Source organism: Dreissena polymorpha, chromosome 12 (genome assembly GCF_020536995.1).
Source record: "Dreissena polymorpha isolate Duluth1 chromosome 12, UMN_Dpol_1.0, whole genome shotgun sequence".
NCBI classification, from domain to species: domain Eukaryota; kingdom Metazoa; phylum Mollusca; class Bivalvia; order Myida; family Dreissenidae; genus Dreissena; species Dreissena polymorpha.
This window is the reverse complement of record NC_068366.1, coordinates 57,546,618-57,569,930: the sequence shown is the minus strand read 5'-3', so window position 1 is coordinate 57,569,930 and position 23,313 is coordinate 57,546,618. Positions and strand designations below refer to the sequence as shown.

The following is a 23,313-nucleotide window of genomic DNA, read 5'->3' as shown; positions in this document are numbered from 1 at the left end:
ATGAGGCTGGTTTTGAAAATTGTCTAAGTAGAGATAAGAAGTGGTTTGACAATGAATGCATAAGCCCGTAAATTGGCCGTAATTTATATTTAGATGCACTTCGATGCTTCAGCACTGATAAATCGGATACTAACAGAATAGTTTTATGTGAACGAAAAAAGTGTATAAAAATATTATACGAAAGAAACAATATTACGATTACAAACGCAGAATGGATAAAATTACAGAATTAAACAATTTTGGAAACATTTCAAGTCAAAAACCAATAGATCTAATAATATTCCGTTAGCGGAATTTACAGATTATTTTTCGAGGATTAGCTCGGATAATTATGGTGCATCGAGTTCAGAAGCGGAAAATTTTATTTGTAGTAATGCTTTTAATAATGTATATCCTGAATTTGATGGACCGATAACGGTGCATGAAATAACAACTGCTGTTAAATAACTTAACGATTTTAAGCTAATCGAAGTGACAACCTGTTAAACGAATATTTTAAAAAAATTATTGACATTTTGTCATCTCATTTATGTGATTTGGTTAATAATATACTTAATTACGGTTATTGCTCGGACCATTGGGCTGAAGGTATTATAATTCCTCTTCATAAAAATGGTTCAAAATCCGATGTTATTAATTATAGAGGAATTACATAAGTGAGCTGCTTTTCAAAATTATTCACGGCTGTTATAAATAAACGTGTTGAAAATATATGTATAAAACAAAACATCATTTCGGACGCCCCATTTGGATTTCATAAAGGGCGATCCACTACTGGTGTAATATTTATTTTATATATTTAATAAATCATTATGCATTTGAAAACAAACGTTTGTATGCTATTTTTGTATGCTTTGATACTATCTATAGAAACGCTTTTTGGTTGAAAATGTTTAAATGTGGAATTCAAGAAAATTTTTAAGAATCGTGCGTGATATGTATCAAAAAGTTAAGTCATGTGTAAAATCAGTATCTTCATTTTCAGATTACTTTAGCTATGCGGTTGGCTTACGTCAAGGGGATGTACTGTTCCCTTTGTTATTTTCTATCTTTGTAGAATATCTTGAGCTGTTTTTGCAAAATAATAATTACTCAGGTTTGCAACTAGATGACATTGTTTTAATTTCATTACTGTTTGCAGACGACATGGCCATTGTTAGTAAATCACCTGAAGAAATCCAGAACCATTTAAACAATTTATATACTAATTGTAGTACAAGGGGTCTGAAAGTTAATACTGATAAGGCAAAGATAAAAAAAATCGAGAAAGAGACGGATTATGGCCTATGATAAACATTTAATTGTCAAAGCTCTCAAAGCATTGAATACTTTGTTTTGTAAATGTCAAAATTTTGATTTAAAGCCCACAAATCTATGTCAACTATTTGATGCATTCGTTGGGTCTATTTTAGGTTATTCAACAGAAGTTTGGGGTTTTATGAAATGTAAGAAATTTAAAAATTTACATCTCAAGTTCTGTAAGAGGCTTTTAAGAGTTAAAACTTATACCCGTAATGCATGTGTTTATGGTGAGTTAGAAATATATCCTCTCTTTATACAGAGATTCATACGAATCGTACAATATTGGTTTAAAATAGCAGCCTCTGATTACATAATTCTTAAAATTGTATATAACATTGGAGTATCAGATTACACCAGAGGGTGCCGAAATTGGATTTATAACATCAAAAAAGTATTGGATGATTACGGGTTCAGTTATGTCTTTAACAGCGTTTATGATATTAATGTAAAAAAAAAAAACTGATTCTGAAATCCAGAATAATCCATGCATATTAACAAAATTGGTACCGCACACAAGAAGATAGTTCAAGGTTAGACATTTAAAGAAATTTTAAGTCAAATCTTGAATATGAGAAATACCTAGACATAGTTCCGAAAAATTTAAGATTGTATTTATGCCGATTAAGATTATCGGTTCACTCCCTTCGTATACAGACTGGTAGATATAATGCAATCATTACTGATTGACAAGAAAGATATTGTCTTTGTTGTAATGCCTCGGATACTGAGGACGAATTTCATGTTGTATGTATTTGTCCAACATATGTTGATATAAGAAAGAAAAACATAAAAAATGTACTATAATAATCCATCTGTTTTTAAGTATGCACAATTGCTACAATCAACCAATATGTCTGAACTGATAAAACTTTGTTTATTTGTTAAGGAATCGTTGACTATCAGATCGAATTTAATAAATCGTATAACCTAATTTACCAATTGTTCATCCTCTGTACTTTAATACGCATTTTTTGTATATATTCATGTTTTCGACACTTGTTTTCTGCGTATATACATGTTGAAATATATCAATACTAACCAAATGTGATGTTAACAATGTACGTTTTACAAGTCAAATAAATTGTCTGTCTGTATGTCTATCTGTCATATACGTTTTAGCAATTGGTCCCTTTGGCATACACCATGTAAGTAAAGTCATGTAACTAATATTCTTGGTTAAAAAGTATTGAATTGTAATGCCAACTGCAATGTCCATGTATTTAGATGTGACTGAAAGATATTTAACTCCTGGGTGGCCTTGTATTGTGTGTGTGGGGTGAATCGGAATACCCGGAGGAGACCACACCTGTCCTAGACCACCAACCAAGCTTACATGCTTATGGGATGAGGGATTGAACCCGGGTCGCCTAGGTGAGAGGCGCGTGTACTAACCACTGCGCTAGCCGTTACTCGCCCAAAACATTTTTATCAAGCATTGTATCATCACTGGCTGGTTAGCACAGTTGGCGACTACTACTCACCAATAATGTGGAACAATTATCGGTGTTTGACCAAATCAAAATATGAGGTACGTTTATCTATCTTGAATAGGCATAAATTAACGGCACGTGCGTTATTAAGCAAATTTAAGCACATTTAGCAGAATAAAAAGGGAGATAAACAGTTATTTTATTAATTCCAATTTTACCAATGCTCGATTGGACATTGTCGGTCCAGGTACAACTTAAAAGTACATCAGGTACTATAAAGTGTAATACAATATACACCGGGTACGGAAAAAAAAACTCAAAAGTACCTCGGAGTCTGGCCGGGTGCCTTTAAGTATATTTTCCGTACCCGAAGTAAATTGTATTGTACTTAGCTGTACTCGGGATTCTTTTAAGTCGTACCTTAGTCAACAACGCCAATCGAGCGCCAGTCAAGGAAAGTGATCAAAGTGGCTGCTGTAGCCGGATGGCTGCAATAGTCAGGTAACCACTTTTTAGATGTTTGGTCAGCTGATTGTATCAGTCTCATTCCAAGAAACAAACACCAATCGCTTAGAAAACCGTCTTTATATAACATCACATAATCATCATGTTCATTCAAACAACCACAAGGTTAGCACAACTTATCTAACATAAGTAAATTATATTATGACATTGATGTGTCAAACCACAAACAATAATTTTCAATCAAAATAATCTTAATATATCACCCCATGATTAAAAACGTACCGTTCTTTTGCATGATAGAAGATGACACTCTTGACTGAATGTATGAACTTGATAACCCATAAAATTGTATCAGTGTAAAGTACTTATTAGCGAACATATTTAAATATCGATAATCATTTAAAACGTGGTACATGATACGATTTATTATGAAGCTTTCCCGTTAATTATACCAGGAAAAAAACTTCTCCATACCATATTCCGAATTTTCTCACATGGGGCAAATTATTTTTTTTTTAACAATTGCAGTTACCACAATAAGATTTTGTAACCGCTTTGACGTCGGAGAAAAGAGACAAAAATACTGATCGATTTAAAAATTTCTTTTCGCAACTCAAAGAGACTGCCTCAGAGACCGCTTAACAAAATGCAAAATGTCTTCGGTGTTAATATATTGGTCACTGGTCGCTTACGACGAGTGGATCAGGCGTGACTTGCCGATCCGTTTTTTTTGAGGATGCTGCAAAGCATCGTCTAAGTTATCATACCATTGAAAAAATCTTCACAATGGCGACCTATGTAAAAGACCGAGCCAGTCCGATTGAGATAGCTCGATTTTTCTAATCGGCATAACTCGCTGATTATCATTGATAAAGGTAAATATTAATAGAACAGCATATTCTGGGAAAACAGATTCAATAATAGTATCAAAACGTTAATTTTAAATTAGTAATTTTACATCCATTTTATTTTTATGGACCAATGAAACAACTATATATTTTCTCCATTTTGTTTGATATTTGTTCTCGATTTTGTAAATAAATTGCGAATGAAAACGTGTAAAATTAACTTTTTACGCGATAACAAATATAAAGAATGCGAACAATTTCGAACCTGCAAATTGTAAACGCTGCACTGCTATGATAAATATAGATGAAATAACATTACGTTGCGTAGTTGTCCGTCCCGCTAGCGCAGTGGTTAGCACGTTCGCTTTTTTCACCTCTACGACGCCGGTTCGATTCCCGCTCCCGGCGCAATGTTATTTTTTGTCTGTTTATGGTCACAATTCCGGACAGGTGTTTTTTTCCCGGATAATCCTATCCCCCGCAGCATAAGACCATATAAAAAATTAAAAAGTATTTCAGTACAAAAAACAAATAGCTGGAAATTGCAGCTATCATTCAAAATTCGTCCCAACTGTCGTCAATCTAAGCTTATTATGTAGGAGTGCTGGACACACTCCGGGTCCCAACATTATGCAGCCTCAGCGCGGAGGTAACTCATAACCTTGGAAAAACACAATGACACACTGGGTGCAGCCTAGGCGCGTATAAACTCAAACAATGCAACAAACTCAAGTGCGGGCACAATCATTTTAAATTTACACATTGAATACGATATTAAAACAGAAATTACACAACCACCTAAGTGTACATACCGTGTTTGATATTTCGTTCGATTGTTAGATTTCAGCATATACATGTATAAGGTCATATCGCTTTGGTTAGTTAACTTATCCATATGTTCCTGGGCGAACTCGGATAGTCAAGTGCTCTTACGATTGAGCTCACCTGGTCCGGCTATGTGCTCATACCTACATTCGAGAATCATCATGAAGGCAGAGGGCCAGATAAGAAGCGTATTTGCGTAAAATACGCATGAAAAAACAGAAAATACGCATGGCTTAAAATTTTCTTGAGTAAAAAAAATCACGGCTAAATTCGGATTACGCATCGAGTGCAATTTCAATGCGTATAAGCCATTTATACATGCATATAAATTCATATAAACATGATTGGTTCCCGTCATTGTGTCCACACGGGTAAAATTGACATGACCATCTATGTGGTTCCCGACCTAATTTACTCCAAAGTCAGAACGGTATTATTTCATTTTGGTCCACGATAAAGGCCGATGTTGACACAACGGGCTCCCCGCTGCATTCACGCTTATGATGAAAACATTTGACATCACATTCGATAAAACCCGAATCGCCCAACTTCAAGCATTTAATATTTGCTATCAGTCCATCTATTGTGAAAACCTTTTTCTTCCAAGCACTTTTTAAATGGCAGCCGAAATACACATATAATAAACAAGTTGTGGGGACCAAGCTTAGAAGATTTTGATCGTGGCTGTACATTGTGTGCTAAACAGTGGCTTGCCAATTCAAGACGGAAAAAGAGATCAATGGCTGCTTATAAGCCAAGGGCAAAAAACAGAACAACTGTTAAATACATTGTGTAAAACAAAAGTGATTGCTCTATTTTGTACAATAATACTTGTTATAGCGAGTTAACACTACATGATGATGTACAATTTATTATTAATTGTGATCCTTTGAACATAAATAGTCCTTAATATTATCGGATTTCGATTTTTACTCATCAATTAAAAATTTCATGAGTGAAATACCCCTCTGCTGAAAAAATTATCTGGAGCTCTGCATGAAGGTATTGCAATACTTAATGAACAAGAATGTGACCCGCCTCCCAGTTTCGCTCAATGGATCAAGTAACCCACGGGTACTACTTCCCCATACCCCTAAACTTTTTTTCGTACCAAAAATGTTTCGTACCCAAACTTTTTTCGTACCAAATTTTTTTTTGTACCCAAAATTTTCGTACCCAATTTTCTTATCGTACCCAAAATGTTCGTATCAACATAACCAATTAGGGTGATATAGATAAACTTAAATTGATGTTTTATATCCATCCTCTTCAAAAGCATCGTCACACCAGTACTGTCAGTACTTTGATAAGAGCATTTATCCAATGTTTCAACAATAACTCGATATGAGTATTTGTTATATTAACATGCATCAAAGTCTGTTAATTGCGAATGCGTGTGGAAAGCTTGATGGGCTTTTAATAATCTGATGATGATGAGAAGAATGATTCTGCTAATTATTATGATTACTACGACCGAAGGGGACTTTATTGAAATTTGTTACACTGCAGGCGGCGTTCGATTGTGAGGGACCTGACTGACACAATTTCCTTTTCATTGATATTTAATTATTTATGAAATAAAATTATACTTTACGTTGGATACTTTCTGAATGAAGTCAGTTAAGCAACGATTGCTTGGGGAGATAACGGAAGATATGACAAAAGCGAACGTATAACGATATGGTCTTTGTAATAGATGTAATCTATTAAGGCTTTTGTAATTGGGGTAAAATACAGAGTCTTCATAATTGGGTGAAAGATATATGGTAATTGGCGTTAATGAAGGATGCTTAGTAATAACATAGACGTTATCTACGTCTCTGGTAATAAGAATCATTTTCTTTTGTATTAGTGGACTTTTTATTGTCATTATTGATATCATGCATTTTGTCTTCCTGAAAGGAAATTCGTCTTTGCCATTGGTGTTAGGAAAATGGTCAGACTTTTTTATTGGTTCAAGGTACCTAGTATTTTGACATGTGCATATGGCACAGATTATTTGTATTTTGTGACAGGAATATTTTATTGTGTGACCGATGTCAAGTTACTTGTCTTTGATATCGTTGCATAGAACACCGTGTTTTTTGTACACTGATGTCATCAAAAGTTGACATACGAATGTAATATACCGACCTAAGCCGCTGTTTACAATGGTGCAACATACACTTTCTTAAGCAACGGTGCATAATACATTGTCTATGTGAAACAAGAGGGGACAGTGACCATGTTGTTAGTGTACCATTGGCTCATGGTAAAATATAAATATCTGTTTTTCATATATGTAGGTTAAACTGTAAAATACATTAATGTTAAAATAGTTTTTGACATTAATTTAAGGTAAGATGTTTTGTGAACTTTCAGATATGTGACACATTTGTAAGTTACAGTACACGTCTAGCACTGGTTTCAAGTACACGTACTGTTACATTTTATTGGGTACTGGTGAATGATATAATATCATTTTAAGTGTCTTTGATGTACTGACCTAAGATATTATATAATGAAAGGAGATCTACCTCTTTCCCACTAAAAAGCAAAGTGAAAATGGCTATGTGCAAAAAGCATAAAACCAGAACAGCCTGCGAGTAACTCGCAGACTGTTCAGATTTTATGCTGTTTGCTGCTCATCAGTAACTAAGGTTTGGAAATGGAGCCTTTTAAACTTGAATACAGTAAGAAAGGTCTTTACTTAAATTAAACTTTCTAAGGGAATACAAATGCGTAAAAATACCTATCTAAGTGGTAAAGGGGATCTATTCTATGGACAAAAAACTCTCTGCGCTACTCTTTGATGAAACTCTAACACACAACTATGATTTTCAAAATGTAATGGCCATGGCACTGAACTAAGACTCTTTTACACATAATTATCTTTCATTATGTGCAAAGCAAACAAATACAACCGTACTGTAAATTAATTATTTATTTGTCATGTATTGGTCATAAAGATAAAATATATCATCAAATCAAAATTTACATTCACAACGATTTCTTGTATATACACCAACTTAGCAAACCTCAAATGCATACAGCTATAAAACATTTCGGTATGGGACACTATAAATGCACAATGTTTGCTCTTGATTATTTATCAAAAAGTAAAGAGTTATATGGCAGTGTAGTAATATAAACCTTTTTTTAACAAGTTATTACAATGTTCAAAATGTCGCATACAAAATTGTCATACTCATAAACTACTCCGTAGATATTTAAAAAATGAAAACCCTTTATATGTGGCCAGTGTTGGCCCTAGGGGCTTTTCCTGAACACAGTTTGTATAGCACCACAATAATATTCTATATAATAACATATTTAACCTTCGGGCCTTGTGGATTAAGATAATTTGTTTGTGCTATGTAAGTCTAAATCAAACATATGAGCCCATTAACGTGGCCCTTTATTGTTCAAGATTTATTATTTGATGAAACTAAGTTGAGGGCCGACATACAATGTTACATAACAATTATAACACATCTGGAAGTTGTAGTTACAGAGATGTGCCCATGCACAAGTTCATACCACAAGGAACAATGGAACAATGCATGCAGATTTAAATGTTCTGACTTCATTTAACAGAGTAGGAGACAAGTTTTTCTACGGACAGACAGACAGATATATAGACGCACAACATCCATGGTGATACCAGTATACATTCCTTGACTGAGAACAACTGAATTTATAAAAAAAAACATATATAGATATATATTGCCCAAATAGTGTGATAAAAAGAAGAACTAACCCTTTTTTATGAGAACGTAGAGGTGAAAAATGCATAATTTTTTTAAGTATTTCCAAAGTAAATCTAAATCTAAATTTTTAATAACAGTCCACAGGACTCAGTAGAAAATACAACTTGTCAAAAGCATATGCAAGGTGATTTGGAGAATACGTGAAGTAAATCAGTCTTATTACATAGCCAAAGACATTAAATGAATGTCAACCTATTTTATATTTACAACTTCACAGACTGAAATCATAAAAATCTATTTAAATCGTGTTGCATTCGGTTTCAAATATTAAGTAATTGTTCTACCTGAAAAATCCAGAAGTGGATAAAGAATTTGGAGTAAGATAGGCGTATTAAATAAGGCTCATCAATTGTAAAACAAAGGCATCAACATTATGCATTATCAGAACTGAGCATCTTAGAAATTCATTTAGCCTCATTTATCTGTTAATTCAATCAAATAGATAAAATTCACTTTTTATTATATATAAACACAATTTCAAAACCAGTGAGAAACTTTATGCAAAAATTCACCACTTTTTTTTTAACGAAGCACAACATCTTTATGATAGCATTTACAAAAAACAACAACATACATAACTGAAGTTGTACAAGACCTATTCCATAATTTTTCAATACGGTAATGCTGAACTTTACGAACTGAACTGTACGAAAGAAGGATATATGTACTGCGAGAGCTTAACAATTGCATGTAAGAAAGTTAACAATATGGGTGGGAGATGAACATGGTAATTTTATGTCCCCCACCACTATAGTGGGGGACATATTGTTTTTGCCCTGTCTGTTGGTTGGTTGGTTTGTGTGTTTGTTTGCCCCAACTTTAATATTTTGCCATAACTTTTGCAATTTTGAAGATAGCAACTTCATATTTGGCATGCACGTGTATATCACGGAGCTGCATATTTTGAGTGGTGAAAGGTCAAGCTGAACCTTCGAGGTCAATGGTCAAATATATAGTTTTAAAGCGGCGCAGAAGGGGACATAGTGTTTCTGACAAACACAGATTTTGTTATTTCTTAATTAGTCCAGAATTTTACGCTTTTAGCAAACTTAGAGTAGGATTAAAACATGAACAAATAGTATTTAACACTTCTGACAAGACTAAGTTGAAATTCACATGAAGACCAAAAGTAATGCATAACTTATGAATGAATTATAAACTAAATGCAAAATGTACTGTTCTTGCATTTTAAAGTTAAGTAGTGAAACATGTGATCGTCCATATAATGAAAAAGATGACAAGAAAAGTTGCGAGGTACCTTCCGAGTTATGACACATGTACCATTTTGGTAGATTTTGGCTCCAAAAGATAGTTAAATTTGCAACAACATTTGTTGACAGTTTATATTGTCTCGAAACAAATTAAATGCATACACAAACATTTAATTCAAATGTACCTTCAGTAACCTTAGTTTTCTTTTTGCTTGCTAGTGAATGCTTTACATTGAATGGAAGTATACATACAAAGGTATATGAATTAAATTCCAACACTATTCATGTAACTTATGAACATGAACAATATTATTAATATAAAAATCATACTCTTATTACTTGAATTTTTGTTCTCCAACAAATCGATGAACTAGTCAATATGTAATAATTAATCATTTACATAATGCCAATCACACAATACACGATGAAAATTGTCAATGACTATCTTTCATAAAAAAAAACAATGAAATCATACACAAACATTACAGAAAATGGTGCTTTAATTACATATGTTTGCAAACTACTTACTTAAACGGTACATATTAACACAATTTTATATATATACAAAACAAGTCTTCGAACATCTGATCGTATCTAAATGATTTTAAATCTCACTCAAAGATGTGTCACTGCTTAGAAGTACTTACTCAAACCGAACACAATCTCATGCTATGAACGATAGGTAGTCAAATTTTACAGAAGATTTCACAAGAAGACCAAAAGTAATGTGTAACTTCTAAATGAACTATGAACTTTATGCAAAATGTACTGTTCTTGCATTTAAAAGTTAAGTAGTAAAACCAAAACATGTGATTGTCTATATATATATATATTAATATATATTTTATCTATATTACGAAAAAGATGACAAGTAAAGTTGCAAGATACCTTCAGAGTGTTAACACATGTACCATTTCGGTAGATATATTGGCTCCAAAAGATTTTTATATTTGCAACAGTATCGTTTCACAGTTTATATTATAATAGGAGTTAACGCATCGTGACTACAAAAAATTATAACAGGCAAGAATCAATCAATTCATTGAAATGACACGTTTAAGTTCATACATTTCATAAACAACACACAAATCTCTTAAAAACGATAACAGACAATGACCAATATATATATATATACTAATACATAGTACCAGATACGCGGTCTCGGTAGTTTTCAGACTATACTTACGAGGTCAATATAAAAAACGGGGTCTGTATACAACCCCGCGTTCTGGGCACCTTTAATTACTATGAGGGGGGTGTAGTGGAGGTAATGCAATCAAATATCCCAATAAGGTCTTAAATCGAAAACCACAATCACGTCTGAAATTGAAATTTTATATACCTCGCAATTATTGTCGCTATATATTTTATTGTATAAGACGTTGAATAAATGACGTATGTATATATAATAATATATTATGTACCACTATATACCTTAATCCGTGTTAATATCGGATAAAAAAGGGTATGGAGATACATGTATTTAAAGTGGGAACCCCATATCCTATTTCTAAATCAGACAAAACATTTAAGGCACATGATCATTCAATAACATTAATTTTCATTTTGCTGTCTCGTGAATGCTTTACATTGGATGGAAGTATTTGTAACTTTTTAGTGTTTCATATTTGTATGCCCCCGGATCGAATGATCGGGTGCATATTGTTTTTGGCCTGTCTGTCTGTCTGTCTGTCATTCTGTCCCAAAACTTTAACCTTACAGTAAAGTTTTGCAAAAACTTTTGCAATATTGAAGATAGCAACTTGATATTTGGCATGCATGTGTATCTGATAAAGCAGCACATTTTGAGTGGTGAAAGGTCAAGATCATCCTTCATTGTCAAAAGTAAAACAAGATGCGTTTGTGAAACACAATGTCCCCCTATATGACGTTTGACCTTGAAGGATGACCTTGACCCTTCACCACTCAAAATGTGCAGCTCCATGAGATACACATGCATTTCAAATATAAAATTGCTAGCTTCAATATTGCAGAAGTGACATTACATGAGCAATTTTGACCCATATATTTGACCTTGAAGAATGACCTTGACCTTGACCTTTCACCACTCAAAATGTGCAGCTCCATGAGGTACACATGCATGCCAAATATCAAGTTGCTATCTTCAATATTTCAAAAGTATTCATAAAATAAGCGATTTGGGCCACATATATTTGACCACTGACCTTGAAGGATGACCTTGACCTTTCACCACTCAAAATGTGCAGCTCCATGAGATACACATCATGCCAAATATCAAGTTGCTATCTTCAATATTGCAAAAGTATTCATAAAATGAGCGATTTTGGCCAACTATATTGGACCTCTAACATTGAAGGATGACCTTGACCTTTCACTATCAAAATGTGCAGCTCCATGAGATACACATGCATGCCAAATATCAAGTTGCTATATTAAATGTAGCAAAAGTTATTGCAAAATGTTAAAGTTGGCTCAAACCAACCAACCAACAGACCAACCAACCAACAGACCAACCACCAACAGACCAACCAACAGACAGGGCAAAAACAATACGTCCCTCACTACTTTAGTGGGGATCATAAAAATACAATCCAAGGGAAGTAATACGCTTTAAAAGGGAGATAATTTCTAAACCTGCCAAAGGATATATTAAAATTTTATTTTAAAGCGGCGCAATAGGGGGCATTGTGTTTCTGACAAACACATCTTTTGTTTTTACACATACACAGGTATAAGAATTGAGTTCACACACTATTCATGCTACTTTAAACATGAACATGAATACTATTATTAATATAACAAGAGTGCCAAACTGTCACAAGAAACGCCCGTTCGAAGGTTTTGGACATAATGCTCAATGCTTGAAATGCACTAAGTGACCTCGAGACCTAGTTATTGACCCGGCATGAACCATATTTGAACTTGACCGTGATATCATTTAGATGTAACATCTGACTAAATTTGGTAAAGATCAGATGAAAACTACTTCAATTAGAGAGCGGACACCATGCTAAATGCTTGAAATGCACCATGTGACCTCGTGACCTCGTTTTGACCGGCATGACCCATATTCGAACTTGACCTACATATCATCTAGACACAACTTCTGACCAAATGAGGTGAAGATCAGATGAAAACTACTTCAATTAGAGAGCGGACACCATGCTAAATGTATGAAATGCACTAAGTAACCTGGTGACCTAGTTTTTGATCCGGCATGACCCATATTTGAACTTGACCTACATATCATCTAAACACAACTTCTGACCAAATTTGGCGAAGATCGGGTGAAAACTACTTAAATTAGAGAGCGGACACCATGCTTAATCCTTGAAATGCACTAAGTGACCCCGTGACCTAGTTTTTGAACCGGCATGACCCATATTCAAACTTGACCTAGATATTGTCTAGACACAACTTCTGACAAAGTTTGGTGAAGATCGGATGAAAACTATTTGAATTAGCGAGCGGACACTGCTGGGGACGCCACCCGCCGCCCGCCCGCCAATGGTGAAACTATAATATGTCCCGTTAAAAAAAACGGGCGTATACAAATCATATTCTTATTATTTAAATTTTTGTTTAATGTACATTATCCTCTTCTGGATAGAGGAATTAGATCACTATTCTAGTCAACATGTAACAATCAATAACACTATGGCAATCACACAATAAACAATGAAAATATCCATGGCTAGATGCTTCAGAAAAAAACAATAAAATTATCATACACAGACATTACATAAAATGATGCTTTATTTACATATGTTACCAAACTACTCACTATAGCGGTACATGTTAGCATCTTGTCGTCTCTAAATGATTTTAAATCTTACATAAAGATGTGCCACAACAAACAAGTACTTACTCAACCTGAACACAGTTTCATGTTATAAACGATGTGTAGTAATTCCAACAGTAATATGACTACCCGATCATATCTCAGCAAGACCCCCCCCCCCCTCGAAAAAAACAACAAAGAACAACCAAAATTAACAGTTATCACAGAATGACGTGGTTGTGATACAAGAATTTCTAAACTTCCAGTAAATTCGATTAACCATACCTAAGAACTTCAAAATAGGGGAGCAGTATAAGTTTCACTGTTAGTAACTGATGGTATTTGGGATATACACCCTCAGTAATTTCATACCATACGCTTTTATTGTTTATAACGTAAGGGGAAACTCAATATTTTACATGTTCTACATAGTCAAGTACTAGTTATTGAGTGTTAAATCTAACTTAAACTCAACCAATTACAACAAACCCTACACAATTTTCTCAATTGCTCTCATTATATTTAAAATGACAATTGTCTCAGCAACAAACCACATATAATATTATTCACCGTCTTACACAAATGTATCGGAATAATCTTTACAACCAACAGGGCTTGGTTCTATGAGGAATTGTGGATTTCACAGAATCGTCTCATTCAGTCAAGCACTCCGCTTCAATATTATTTAACACATGTAATGTGTTTATGCTGCCTATAAGTTAAGTAACAACCCACGTTGTGTGTCACTTTCAGTTTGGTTTTCGGATATTCAATTATCAAGCTGCATGATAAATCATAATAACCAAGATTGCTTTTTTTTCTGAAATACAGGCCATGAGCTATGGCGAACAATTATATGTACGGTCTACATAACTGTTTCCCTCTCTTTTCCCTTAACTATGTTCCCAAACTGTTATCTTCTGTTGCTTCAAGAAGCCAGTTTAAAGCACGATTTAAAGGCCGTTGCCAACGATGACTTTTCAACTGTGACAATCTTGTTTCTATTTCTGGCGTCAGTGACCATGGCATTCCATTCATCGTTGCCCTAGAAACAACCAATGACAATAATTGTTATTACAAGGCTATAGTATAACTGTTTTACAACCATTTTCATATCTTTATAAGAAATGCTTTGTCTTATTGAAATGTGAAATTTTTATAACAACCCGTTATGCAATAAACTTGTTTTGGACTAAAATCATCAAACATGTATTAATTAATTCAAATGGATTGGACACAATAAAAGGGAAGTTTCAAATTTCGTATTTAAATAACATTAATTAAAAAAAAGAAACACAGTGAGTTTTGACTAAAAACAGTTTTGACTAAAAACTTTAAAGCATGGAAAGTGATGATTTTTTTTATTCAAATTGATTGGAGAAAGTTTCAAATGTCATATTTACAGTTTTTGTTCTTTAAATAATACAGAAGCGTAAGTTAATAGACCAACAATAATTTTTTTAAATCAATTTCATCAGTAAATGTGATAGAACAGTACAGAATGTGTATAGAAAATGATTTTAACCAATGTCGGAGATAGGGTAAGGAAACCCAGAAATGCAAATATTTTATTGCAAAACGGTTTGCAGCGTCTTATTGCAATTTGATATTTTTATAACAAACCGTTTCACAATAAACCGGTTTTGCAATTACGCATCACACATTTACTAATTGATTCAAATTGATTTGAAACGGTGACAAGAAAGTGTCAAATTTTGTATTTATGTTTTTCTTTTTCAAAATAAGACAGATGTGTAAGTTTCGACTCAAATATGAAAGACATTGAAAGTGACACATTTTATGAGTAATTGTGAATAAAAAACAACAACATAACATGTATAGAAAATGATTTCAACCAAAGTAATACTTGAGTGAAGAAAACACAAGTATGCAATAATTTCATTGCAAAAATGTTGCAGTGTCTTATTGCAATTTGACAATTTTTTTTAAACATGTTGTGCAATAAACCCATTTTGTAATAAACTCATCACATATTTACCAATTGATTCAAATTGATTTGAAATGCTGAAATTGTTTTTAAATGTCCTTTTTACAGATAAAAATAAGACAGATTCGCAAGTTTCGACCAAAAAATAAAATACATTGAAAGTGAGCAAATGTGATAAAACCATGTACAGAGAATGATTTCATCCATTTTTGGGCTTACGTTAATACAATCAGGATATGCAATAATTTTATTGCAAAACAGATTGCAGTTTCTTATTGCGATTTGACATATGTAAAACAACCCGTTTTGCAATAAACTTATCACATTCTAGTGTTTCCTCTATTGAGCCCGAAATTAATCGAAATCACTATCACTACACATTCTATGTTGTTTTTACATGTTTACAGTATCTATTCGATATTTTTATTGCAATTTATTTTTCTGTCAAAATTCCCACTTCTGTCTTCTAATGAAAAGAGAAAATCATTACAGACGACTTTTAAAATTATTGCGAAACCGGGTTAGTGCGAAACGGTTGTAAAAATGCTTTTAAGATTTATCTTAAATAGAGAAAAATCTCTTTTCAAAATCCTGATCTGAGGCATAACTGTTTTGTTGTTCTTAAAGTTCAAAGCACAAAGTTCAAAGATGAATATAAACATTCATGATACTTCCTAAATAGATTGTTTAGCATTTTGCTTAATTCTCTTGTTGCATATTTTCAAAATCTCTCATTGCCACAAACAGAGAAAATGATTTACCTCTAGTGATTCGAAATGTCCCACAATATACATGGCATATTTAGCCCTAGTCAATGCCACATTCATACGCTTCCGACAGCCAACAAACCTGTCAAGAAGGCATAAATTACCGGTAATAATATTCAATAAGAACTTTGTCACAAACACGACTATCAACCCCACACCTGTAGGTCAGCTATGTTCAAGGGAAATTAAATCAGGAATGTGTAGATCACTGGGGTTGTAAAGTAACTTCCTGATCAACACTTCATGGTAAAGAAATAATTGAAGTCTCAATTAAACTTCTTGAGAAATGTGAAAAGAATTCGCTCCAAAAACAAAGTGGATGAATTGACAAACCAACAAAGTGACTCATATATAACTCCTCCATGCAAGAGTATAAAAATTATAAAGCACAACATACATTATATGGTGAGAAAATGGTGAACATATGGTTCTTATACAACTTCAGAGAAATCAGTCCCTATTTTTTATGTTTTTACTTTCTTTTCTATGAAATAGACAAAATATGGCTTGCTTTTACATTTAAATTAAGCTCCATATAGTCTTTAATTATACAGTTCCCATCATTTCTTATTTTCATACGCAAGTAGTCTTAACACCCTCATGACTCATTGGTTGCATTGACAACTTATAAGAACTGTTTCAAATTCACTTTAAAGTATAAGGGTCTCTTACTCATGCAGAAAGAAAAGCCAAGCGACTCACCCAACATTCTTTCCAAGGTTGGCTCTGACACATGACATGATGATGACAGGCTTCTCTCTACCTTGGAACCCGTCCACTGTGCAAACCTCTATACTTTCCAGCCGCCTGCGGAAAGAATAAAAATATGAGCGTGGAAAACTGGGCTTAATACAAGTGCAGTCCGCACAAGCTACATGTAATCTGGGACAACACTTTCCGCCATACTGGATGTTTGTTTCAAAGAGACAATGTCTACCTTAATTAGCTTGCAATATTGACTTAATGACAGACTGACTCTAATAAACCCTCTTCCAACAACATCTTACTCAAAATGACACCAGAAACTGTTATAAATACACAAAATGCAGCATGTCCTCCTATACAGCAAGTTGTAACAATCTTTTCATAGAAATTTAAACTTTACAACGAGGTATCATTTAAGTATATTTTAATTTAGGGTTATAAAAACTGCATACGTACAACTTTAAATCATTATAAACAATGTATGTGCAGAAAAGTGTGTCTCCAGACAGACACATTGACTGAAGCTGTACCCCCATCTACTTTGTTGTAGGGAAAATAATATATGATACCATGACAGGTAAGACATGTGTCCATTTGGGTCAGAATAAATAAAGAGAACCCCTGGTAGGTGAAAGAACGAAGAAAGTATATGATGACAGCTTGGTCCTGGCAATCATTATTATAAATAGAATACTTTCAAAAAAGCTATGATATATAAAAGGGAAATTATTGTGTTTTCTTAAAATAAAAATAAAACTATTGTACATTTGAATAAAAAATATATACCGCTTAGTCAAAGTCTAATCCTCATTAATATTGATATTGTTATCTAATACTTCAATTTAATTACTGTGCATTATTCATTTACCTCTGGTATCCCTACCTGTAGAAGAATTTGCAAGCAAACCACCTGTTATTACATCTGTATTACCACGAGATATTTCTCACCATATAATTCAAATGATTTGTATCCAAATCTAAGGACTTTGGTTCGTGCTCTAAAGTACTTTCTTATGTGATATTGCCAAACACAAAGTTTCTGAACAAACCAATTTTATATTGATTTTAAAAGCTGGTATCGATTGACAATTTAATCAATAGTAACAACAATCTTATTACAAAATTGTCAATCTCCAAAAACGATTTGTCATCAGGGTGAAACAAAGAAGACTGTCATTTAAAAGGTTCTCGGAAGAGATGTAACTAATGCAAGAAGTTTTATAATCACCTGTGTTTAAGCTTGTCACTTATCTCGTCTCGTTGCTTTGAGTAGGGGGCTATGATACCAATCATCTTCTCTGTGACCTCGCATTTGCTGTGCACTATACGCCGACACAGCTCCGCTACAAACTCTGCCTCCATCTGATTGGACATAGATCTGTGGACATAGACATTGACATGCAAATTTAAAGATACTCTCAATCCTAAGCTTGGCAGACATAGGTGACAAGGGATCTTAAATCTTATTAAGTGTGTTTGTTAAGCTGGACTTTTCGTTGTTTATAACCTCATTTCAGTCATGCTCCAACACTCAGATTCCCTTTACCACTTAGATAGTATTTTGAAGGATATGTGGTCCTTTAGAAAGTTAAATTTAATTAAAGACCTTTCTTACTAGATTCTAATTTTAAAGGCTTCAATTCTAACTCTTAAATACTGATGAGCAGCAAACAGCATAAAACCTAAACAGGCTGTGAGTTACTCACAGGCTGTACTGTTTTTATGCTGGTTGCAAAAGCCATTTTCACTTTGCTTCTTTTGGGGGAAAGGGTTAACCAACTCACACTTTTCCTGGGACATCTAGTTTCCAGTACTAAGTGCACATACTTAGGCCAGTAACTGACAACTGCCTGACTTAAATCACAGGTAGGGGGAGATTGGCAGTTGAATTTTTTTCAAAACCTTTGAAAAAATTTCAAAACCTATAACCACACAAGTTATGTGGCCAGACGGATTTTGAACACAACATCGTCTTATTTGTAGTCCTTTGCTTTCGTGATAGCTTATCGTGCTAAGCTTTAAGTTCAGCTTAAGAGTAGGAATTTGAAAATTAAATCATATAGTATCATTATGTAATCTTTCGTGATGGGAGAAGTTCGTGTTTTTGTTATTTGAGTATGGGGAGAATGCAGTGTAAGAGTTGTGTTACCTTGAGTCATGGGAGAAGAGTTCTTTCCCATCGACAATGTTGTAGAGCAGAAAGGGAACCAGTGGGAAAAGTGGACGGTCCATCACACACCTAGGAACACAACCCAATATGACATAAAATCACAAACAAACTTCTTGAATCAATTATCTTGTAAGTTAATAAATCTTTCTTTCCTTTCTATCATACCAGTACAGTTTTGTGTAAAAATCTGGATGATCATAACTCTTAATATTTATATATAAATAAACGCACTGCACTGTGTACAAAATTCCTGTCTAGTGAACAGTATCAAAACGAGATTTCATTTCAATTACATGGAATCTCGTGCAACTATATGTTAATTAAGAAATAAAATAATTTTTCTTTAGATCAGAACAACTTTATTTATATACCTTATTCTAAGTGTTAAGTCTGAAATCGGTTTGATGCGCTTATCAGTGGAATAAAGACGCACACCACGGGAAGAGCTGTTCATTGACAATTTATTCTGCTTTTTTACACAGCGCTTTTAAGTCCAAAATACATTTTAACTTAACAAAGATACATACGAGACGCCCACACGGGAGATCCCATAAGAAACAACTAAGATGTATTATGCTCTTCTAGCTTCTACTCAACTACCCATACACAAGTGGTAAAATATATAACAAAACACTCATATGTAATTGGTTAACAAATTAATGCATACATTCATATCTGTCAACTTAACGTCTAAATAGCGGGCTGAAGATATAAAATGGACATTAAACATATATATGGAGTAATTGTCCACATGCGTAACATAGACATTTGAACAAAAGTTTATCGTTATGATAATGAACCTTCGTCGCTTCAGATGGACATTAACAAGAAATAAATTATGTTCATTAATTGAGATTATAATGAACCCGAGTGTGTAACGGAGAACATCCCTATACTTTCTGTCAGTTACAACAATAGTCAGATAAACATGGGTGGTTTAATATTAAAAGCAATTAATGTTTCATAGAGAGATCCATAAATAATTATTTTGAATGATACCATTTGGATGTTTGTGTATTATGAGAAAATAACAGGCACTTGGGTATGTATAAGATATGTTATGGATATGATTTGTTCAACTGATGCAATCATGCTGACTTTCTTAATGAAAGTTTAGACCGTCACATGTACCATGTATACTAGTAATGCTTATTTGAAATTTTGTCATCACTGTTAAATTATTACGTAACAGGTTATTGAATATCTAAGAATGTGGTAGTGAATATCTATGAATAGTGTATATCTAACAATGGGTAAGTGAATAGACAAGAATGGGTCACTGAATTCCTTCGAATGTCTAAGTAAATATCTAAGAATGGAAAAGTGAATATCTAAGAATGGCTTAGTGACCATGTAAGAATGGATAAGTGAATATATAACAATGAGTTAGTGAATATCTAAGAATGGGTTAGTGAATATCTAAGAATGGATTAGTGAATATCTAAGAATGGGTTAATGCATATCTAAGAATGGGTTAGTGACCATCTCAGAATAGGTTTATGAATATCAGCCTGTGATTCCTACTTGTCATTCTTGATCCTCCCAGTGTATATGTAATGGTTGGGGAAGGAGGCTATCTCAGGATCCATCCTGTACTGAACGTCCAGTAGAATCACCGGGTTGCTGTCCTTGTCCTTGAAATGACCATCCAGTCTCTCGAACAGGGACATGTCGAATTTCATATCCAGGGCAGTCTGTAGAGGAAGATAACATGGGTTAAAGAAAGGGAGATGTTGAAATGAGATTTGTAAAACGAATAAACAAACATAAACTGTAGACATGGTTATATATTTTACATTTTTGCTCACATGCTCAACAAAGATAAATCGCTGAAGTTGAAGTTGCTGAGATTTGCGCCAGTCTGCATAACATGCGATGGATAATGTAAAAGTTGTTTTGAATAAATTGCAACTAGCTAAATATGTGACATATGTATCTATTTGTGATATGATCATGTATTATCCCCTCAACTTGTTCAAACAATCAGAAGGCAATGACAGACCTGTGATAGAACGGTTGGAGGTAGCTGCTCTGGGTCGCCAACAAGGACAAGCTTGGTGCTGCCGTACTGCAGGGGGATCAACGTGTCCAGCTCTATAGCTTGAGTGGCCTGCAACAGAAGAGACACACCGCTGTAATGTGGGTTGAGACACCTTGTCCTCAACAACAGACACAGAAAAAAGACTCACCTCATCAGCAATAACGCACAGTCGCACACTGAGCCTGGACTCACCTCATCTACAATTATGCACGTGAACGCCAGCTTGTCCTGTCCTGCATGGACACTGAATAGACTCTGCACTGCTTGGCTTCCCATGCTGCTGAGCGTCCCTGCCACCACGTTGGCAACCGTGATCAGGCGATGTCGCACTTCACGCTCCTTTCTGGAATCGCTAGGGGTCTTAGACTGTAATTTTAATGACAATATTTTGTTTTTAAGATTGGGCACTTCTAGAGCGTTTATAAAGTTTAAATATGACCACACAAAGATAATTGCCTAAACACAGGCGTCAATGTTTTACGACCGAAACCTTTTTCAAACTCATGTGAGCTATTATTGGGACAAATGTTCTGAGCAAATTTCATTGTTATTTGGGTTATACAAGTAACCTCTATGATTTTTCACAAAGTGTCAATATAGCCATTTAAAACAGCTGCTCCAACTCATCCGAGATATCATTAGAAGACATGTTCTGACCGAGTTTAATGAGGAAAAGGAAATAAAAGTGGCCTTCAGAGTGTTCATGGGTTAATTATGAAGACGCACAACAGACGGAGAATGATGGGCCAAAAGTGATCACAAATTCACACCATGGACACGTTGTGCTCAGGTGAAATAAAAAGAATAGGTGCCAAACATGGACTTCCAGATAATTTCTATGTAAAGAAAGAATGCTTCCTGACAATGCTTACGGTGTCAACTGCACACTTGCTGTCTATAACATGTTTCTCTTTCTCCAACTTCTTCAGGTCGTTCTTCAGTTTCATTTTCTAAAACAGCAAAGAAAAGTATGTGACTAAAACCTTAGTCCATCTTCATAAAATACTGAATAAACTTAACAACTCATACTCCAGTTTCATCTTATATAAAATTAAATAGTGATGAACAATTTGCCAATTAAACATAAAATATAACTTCATAATGTTCACTTTTTTCTGCCTAAATAGGGTTGGGATGCCTAAATTTTAGGATCTTACTGATATAAAATATATTTGTTAGGGTGTGAGTCAAACTAACCTGCATCTGATCTTGTTCAGCTGCCAGCTGTTTCTTAAGCGTCCCAATCTTGGTCTCAAGGGTGCGGCGCTCGCCCTGAAGGCTGGCTGGCAACTTACGCAAATGCTGCTCCACATGCTCTGAAATTGAAAATAAGAAGCCTATACCACACTTTCTGCATCAAAAGACTGAGTCTTATGGAGACGCTATTAGGAAGTCCATGTAATAGGCAAAACCCCTACTTGATGTCTTAAACAAAGATGTGATAGGTCCCAGAAAAGGGATAGTACACAAGACATTCTAGATGGGCACCATATCTGCTATGCCAATTCGTCCTCCTGGAATGTTCACTTATTATTACTATCTGTAAACTAGGGCACACAGGAGCTCTTATGAAATCCATTTTTGTTGTTACAATTAAATCTGAACAGTGCCCTATAAAACCGCTATCCCATAATGCACTGTTCATTTTACATTTATGCAAAATGGCGATTGTTTGTGTTTATGAAATTCTTAAACACATTTATCATCATAAATGGTTACAAAATTTTTCTTAATTGATGTAGTAATTATGTAGGATAATCGGATATATATGCACATTAGAAATGCGGTATGACTACAGTTATTAATACGGTAGGATTTATAGCATGTATTGGCAAATGACGACACAACCTTGCAAAAATGTATGCATGCTCAGAACTTGTAAATGGAATCCGTTTATAACGCTGTCTTATGATTTGGACACCGTGGAGTTACAGTGTACTAAAGCCTATAACTGACATTCGGCACACTAAAAAAGGAGGCAGGGGGAAATGGCCATAGAAATGACCAATGCACACACAATTCATGCATAAAAGCTGTCGATCCTCAGATGTGTAGTCCATGGCTCTTTTAACTGAGCTGGCCGGTCTGG

The 23,313-nt window shown here is 34.3% G+C and overlaps 1 protein-coding gene and 1 long non-coding RNA gene across 2 annotated transcripts; both read right to left on the bottom strand.

Moving 5' to 3' along the window:
- Positions 1-7,778: 7,778 nt before the first annotated feature.
- On the bottom strand, positions 7,779-21,500 carry LOC127852645 (uncharacterized). Its single transcript, XM_052386597.1, has 8 exons — positions 21,417-21,500; positions 21,186-21,293; positions 20,708-20,877; positions 19,163-19,252; positions 18,242-18,391; positions 17,011-17,115; positions 16,303-16,390; positions 7,779-14,638 (listed from the first exon to the last, which is right to left on the bottom strand). Exons 1-8 carry the CDS (start codon positions 21,498-21,500, stop codon positions 14,522-14,524), a joined length of 912 nt encoding a protein of 303 aa, XP_052242557.1. The 3' UTR covers positions 7,779-14,521.
- Positions 21,501-21,540: 40 nt separating this feature from the next.
- Positions 21,541-22,540, bottom strand: LOC127853406 (uncharacterized). The gene is made up of 3 exons (XR_008036595.1): positions 22,422-22,540; positions 22,097-22,174; positions 21,541-21,590 (listed from the first exon to the last, which is right to left on the bottom strand). It is a non-coding gene; the product is annotated as an uncharacterized LOC127853406 (long non-coding RNA).
- Positions 22,541-23,313: the final 773 nt, after the last annotated feature.